This window comes from Dromiciops gliroides, chromosome 5 (genome assembly GCF_019393635.1).
Source record: "Dromiciops gliroides isolate mDroGli1 chromosome 5, mDroGli1.pri, whole genome shotgun sequence".
Taxonomy (NCBI): domain Eukaryota; kingdom Metazoa; phylum Chordata; class Mammalia; order Microbiotheria; family Microbiotheriidae; genus Dromiciops; species Dromiciops gliroides.
Genome location: NC_057865.1, coordinates 291,962,931 through 291,968,930, shown reverse-complemented (window position 1 = coordinate 291,968,930; position 6,000 = coordinate 291,962,931). Strand labels below are relative to the sequence as shown.

Below are 6,000 nucleotides of genomic sequence, written 5' to 3'. Positions count from 1 at the left end.
TGAGCTGTGAAGGGGCAGAAGTGATAGAGGTCCACGGCTATCAGAGATCGAGGGATCACGTGAGGCTTTTTGAGGAGAGGGATGATATGGACGTGTTTGTAAGCGGTAGGGGAGTAGTCACTACACAGGAGAGATTGAAGATTAATGAGAGAAGTGGCCAAGAACAGATTCTTTTGAGTGATGAGGTCAGAAGGCAGTTTGCAGCAAAGGGTTGGGAGAAGTGTAAGTTGTAGCAGAGAGCGTATACAGCTTTTTCTAGGAGTTTGGCTTGGAGAGGAAGGAAAGATATAGGACATTAACTTGAAGGAAGTATTTTGTTTTGTTTTTGTTTTTTAAAGAATGTTGTTTGGTCATTTCAGTTGTATCTGACTGATCGTGACCCTGTTTGGGGTTTTCTTGGCAAAGATATTGGAGCGGTTTGCCATTTCCTTCTGTAGAACATTTTACAGATGAGGAACTGAGGCAAACAAGGTTAAGTGGCTTGTCCAAAGTGACACAGCTAGTAAGTGTCTGAGGCTAGATTTGAACTCAGGGCTTCCTGATTTCAGGGTGGGCAGACTATGCACTGTGACACCTAGCTAGGGAGACCTATAAAGATCTGTAGCCAGCAAAAGAACTGACAAATCACAATTTGAACCGGCAAATAACAGTTTGAAGATTAGAGGGGGCTGATTGATAGAGCAGTTTGCTGGACAAGATGAGAGAGGATGGGATCAAGTGAATAGGCAGAAGAATTGGAAAGTACTGACTAAGTACTAGACCTTTGTGCTAGATCCTGGGGTTACAAACATGAAAATGATCCTAAGTGTGAAAGCATTTTGATAAGAGGGAATCCTTGGTATCATATGTTCTTTTTATCATTATGTAGGTATTCCAAAGTTACTGTATCTCCCATGGGGTCAAATCAGGCTGTTTAGAGCACTACCATTGTGAAGAGGGGAGGGAATTTGTCAATAGGTAGTAGACCCTATTCCTTTTCTCGGACAGAGACCTGTAATTAGCACTTCTTTGTCCACAGAATACGGACCAAACGTCTGTTTCAGCTGAAAACCCACCATGGAGCACATTGGACATCCTGTGGAGGGACAAAGTGATGAGTCAGCCCTATTTGGCATTATTGACTTGAACACTGAGGAGGGGGGAGTGAGAACGTCCCTGTGGCAAATCGTGTCTTCTGGCAGCTTTTTGGCCCACGCTGGCTACAGCTCCATCTCTTGTTGATTCACTCCCACAGTTCTAAAAAGAGCTTTCCTGATTTGTCTGAAATAGTACATTCTTGGAGGAGGGTGGGCAGAGGAGGGAAGAACCTTTCCTTCTCTCCCTTGAGGCCTTGAGGAATTTTCCCCCAGAAATCGGCATGAACTTTCCCCTTTGGCATAACAGAGTGGGGCCTTGGGTAGTTCTGAGCCTCTCATCTGGTAGAAGAGCTCTCTATTCCTGCTGCTCATCTGTTTGCCGTTAGGTTAACCTTTGGAGGTCTCCTTTTGCCATTGTCTAGCTGGCATCGAAGCACTCATTCACCAAAATTCGAATGGTGCTGTGCTATGGAGATAAAGTCGACTCCTGACATTATAGGATGTTGGCAAAAAATTGCTGGTGCTCTAATTATCGGAAGGTTTTGGTCAACTGGTATGTCAAACATGGGCTTCTAGGTGGCCTGGGGTCAGGCAGCCTCATCATCCTCCTTCAGTTCTGGCCGCTAGTTGTATGACCCTGGGCAAGTCACTTAACTCTGTTTGCCTCAGTTCCTTATCTGTAAAATGAGCTGGAACAGCAGCAAATATGTTAAACCTGGATTATCATTCTGAATACTGATTTTTGTATAGGATGTGATAGGAGAAGGAAAGTATGATTATTGAATTTTTGTATACTGTCTGACCTAAGGGAATTTCTTGTAACTTAAAGGGTTTTCTAGAAGAATCTTTACTTCCAAGGTTCATTGCCTTGATCAGTCCTCATTTCACCTACTTTTAATTTCAACTCAGAAGACACTCTGTATTAGTAAACAGAGATTGAGGCAAGAACACAACGTTCATAAGAAAGGTCGCTGTGCATCAGGATTATGCTTTTTCATTTGCCATCTAAAATATGTTAATCACGCTAATAAGATCTGCATATTCCTAAGGAAACAAAAAGTGTTGAATGTCTAAATGTGATCACATGGGGTTTTAGGTGCTTATAAATGGACTGTACTGCAGGAGAGTGACCTGGGAGAGTATTTAGATAATTTTTTGGATCCATGTTTCAGTGGGTGAGGGGAGGAGGGAATAGCTCGGATTCTGTAGGCAAATAGTTAGCTTCTCTGGGCCGGCTTCTATAAATATCACAGACTCAGGGTGTAATATATAATGCTCACATAGCATTCACATTTGTGTGTGATGTATGCCTTTTTTTGTCCACATTTAGTGGGTCTGGAATCTGGTCCCTGAGTGCCTGGAGTGTGTTAGATGTTGTCTCTTATCCCCAGACTTAAGCTCCTCCATTAGCAGGATCCCTAGAGGATGGGGAATGTGTACAAAATCTCATTCTGTTTTCTGCACTGGGGAGAGGGAAACTCTTCCTCTCCTTTTCAGTGTCTTTTTGTTTGTGTCTTTCCCCTTCCCCCAAAGAAGGCTAGCGAGGGGAGGAGCTCCCTGCTCTAAGCACACTTGGGAGTCTTGACTTGAGTGCTTTTCAACTTCCTGTGAGCAGTCTTTCAACTCCGGGCCATCTCAGCTTGCCTGTGGGTTGGATAAACTGGGAACTACCCTCTCCAGGGAGAGCTCTCAGACAGATCTCAGCAGAAGGCGCATGAGGGTGGCCTTAAGGAAGCTTCTCTGTGGCCTCTGAAGACAAGATCCTTTTCAAACTTTTCTTTAGTCGAAGTGTGTCGGTTGCTTAGTTGGGGCTGTCATGACGCTGCTGGAGCCTGAAATGCTAATGACGGCTGTGCGCTCAGGTAATCCCCAGAGCTTTTGCTTGTAAGCTGTTTTCTGAGCCCTGTTTCCTGGGCTGGGCGCAGCACCGTTAGGACGGGTGGATGAGGATGACCTAAGGGTTAGACTGCAGGGTGAAGGCGAGGCAGGAACTATGTTTGTTTCACTGGCATTTTCCATCTTTTATTATGAATTAACAGTTGATAATTTCCTACTATTTAAAAATCCAAACATTCAGAATCAGTGAGGAATTATGGTTACTGAACTCAAGGCTCTCTTCAGTAAAGAAGTGAGTGGAAATAAAGCTGCTTGTTTTACTTAGTCTAATCAAGTATTGTAAACATTACTTTCACAAGGGAGAGTGAAGCTGCTTTTGTTGTTTTATGAATTGCTGTCTTTAGGGGCCTCTCTCAGGTCTGCTTCTACTCAGTTCAACAAACGTTGAGTAAGCGCCCCTTAAACACGAAGTAATGCTTGTATATCTCCTTGGAGTCCTGAGAAAGGGCTCCTTCGACTCTCAGTGCCCAGCTCCTCTTGGGTTGTGGGTATCTTCTTCATTTACTGCCCATTGTTTATCATGGAGACCCTTCAGATAGTGAGTACACATTATGGGGTGAGAAAAGCCAAGGAAGAAAGCACAAGTCTGGAGACTTGTGATGCACAACTTTTCTTGCAATAGACTTTGCTACCTCAGAAGGAAACTTTTTTTTTTACTCCTTTTGTTTTTAATGGATTTGTCTAGGTTGTTAGTATTTTTAAACTTTCAAGATAGTGCTCTAAAAATAAGGGAATGTTCTTATGTTATTTTTAGACTTGGGTTGAAATATAATTGAGTATTTTCCCTTTTTTTCCTCCTACTGAGAACATATCTTGCAAGATTCATACAAATGGCATTTGATAACCTCTTCCCATCCTCTAGCCTTTACTCAGAGGGGAGAATAAGATTCCTTGTTGGTTCTGGCAGAAGCAGTCTCACGGTTTTCCTTGGGTAGTGCTTAGGTAAAGTGAATGCTACAGATACTCATCAGTAGAAGCCTCAGGTTCCACCAGGCATCCCTGTACAGAAGGGAAAGGAGGCAGCAAAAACCAGTCACCTTTCCTTTCCTCTTCTCTCTGACTCTAAATAATAAGGATACCACAATCTGGTTTTTAGTGAGACATTCCAAATGTGTTTTTTTGTGTATTCCAAGTTGCCTTACCTTTTCCTTCTCCCTACATCTCCTGGGTCTGGTCCCCATCTTAATGCTTCACATCTGTTTTGTTTTTGTTTTGTTTTAAGTGAGGCAATTGGGGTTAAGTGACTTGCCCAGGGTCACACAGCTAGTAAGTGTTAAATGTCTGAGGCCAGATTTGAACTCAGGTATTCCTGACTCCAGGGCTGGTGCTCTATCCACTGCGCCACCTAGCTGCCCCTTCACATCTGTTTTGACAAAATGGGTCTTGTTTACTTACTGGCATGATTTCTTTTATGGCAATATTTTAGTCTTACTCTGTGTAGGTAGGTGTCCATTTTGCATTGGAACAATGTTTTAGTGATTATTTACTTTTAGTTACAGAACTTATTATAGAACATGCAAGTATCCCTCTTTTAGTAGTCCTTCAAGTGACAGGAACATATTTGCTTTCTTCATGGGTCTCTCAGTACTCTATTTACTAAGATTTCCTAAATCTTTCCGTTTCCAGTCTAGGAGCTTTTTTCCCCAATGACATATGTTTAGGCTAGACTAGCAACCCATCTGTTTGGCCAGCCGCTTCATAAAAGTTTCAGTGAAGCATAGTGTGCAGGGCAGGATAGATAAAATTGACATGGATAGCAGGAAAGAATAGGATGAAAAGTCTCGGCAGAATTCTCTGTCCTCTCCTCCCTTTTCACTCCTAAAAGGTTGTAGCCTGTTTTGTGGAATGTGGAAGCTATCTTGCAGCTGTCCAATGACGTACTAGTCATTAAGCAAAGGAAACAAAAAGAAATTCTTGGATGAACTGCAAAGGGGTGGATTTTAGAAAAATTGAAACAGTTGCTCACGGGATTCAAGGTAAACCAGTCGGTCAGAAATGTGAAGGCAATAATTGGCACGAGGCACTAATTTTCCCACAGTAATATTCTGGATCCTACTCTGATAATGGTGGCTGTAAAAGTGTGCTTCAACTATCTTCTGATGAATTACTTTTGATTCATTATGACCCCTTTGAATGGTCATCCATGATGGGCCTGCCCCATAGGAGATTATGTGCTCTAGTGCATAAACACTATTAGAGCAAAACCTCAGTAGCTTTTTATATGGTCTGTACACAGAGAGAGGGCCAAGAAAAAGGCATGAGTTCAAGAACCTCAGGGTTGAAAGGGCTCTCCAAGGTCACCTGGGCCAACCTTGGCTAGTAGTCGTTTAGTCTCAACTTGAAAACCTCTAGTGAAGAGGAACTCATCACCCTTGGGATAACCCATTTAGAACAGCTCACAGTTATGTGAGGAAGTTTTTCCATGCATGGAATCAAAAACCATCTCTTCCCGCTCCTTCCCCTCCCCACTGGGCCTTACTTCTAGCTTTGTGATTCTGGGAGAAGCAGAAGAAGGCTAACCTCTCTTCTCGTATTTGAATGTGACTATTTGTTGGGTTATCCCCAAGTGTTCCCCAGGTGTTCTACTGTGAGCCTGTTTGGTGTATTGATGCTGGAAAGCTTGGGTTTAGAAATTTCCCTCAGAAAAAAAAAAGAAAAAAGGGGGGACAGCTAGGTGGTGCAGTGGATAAAGCAGTGGCCCTGGATTCAGGAGGACCTGAGTTCAAATCTGGCCTCAGACACTTGACACTTAGTAGCTGTGTGACCTTGGGCAAGTTACTTAACCCTCATTGCCCTGCAAAAAAAAGAAGGAAATTTCCCTCAGTACAGCAGGAACAAATTAGGCTTTGGTTCTATAAGCATCCTGTAGACAAGGTTGTTTCCACATTAAGAAAATAAAGCCTACACCCTTTGTACCTATTAATCCTTGCCTGCATCATTTTTTTGGGGGGGGGTGTTGTTTTGTTTTGTTTTCTGGTTTGTTTCTTTGCTGTGAGTACTGTGGTGTTAAGAGCTTCTCATGGTCAGA

The 6,000-nt window shown here is 42.9% G+C and overlaps 1 protein-coding gene across 1 annotated transcript in view; it reads left to right on the top strand.

Moving 5' to 3' along the window:
• Window positions 1-2,804: 2,804 nt before the first annotated feature.
• The window catches only part of MRTFA (myocardin related transcription factor A), a 132,925-nt gene continuing 129,729 nt past the window's right edge, over window positions 2,805-6,000 (top strand). Inside the window, 1 exon segment of the mRNA XM_043965346.1 lies at window positions 2,805-2,938. Within this exon segment, the coding sequence (XP_043821281.1) occupies window positions 2,893-2,938 (46 nt within the window). The 5' untranslated portion in view covers window positions 2,805-2,892.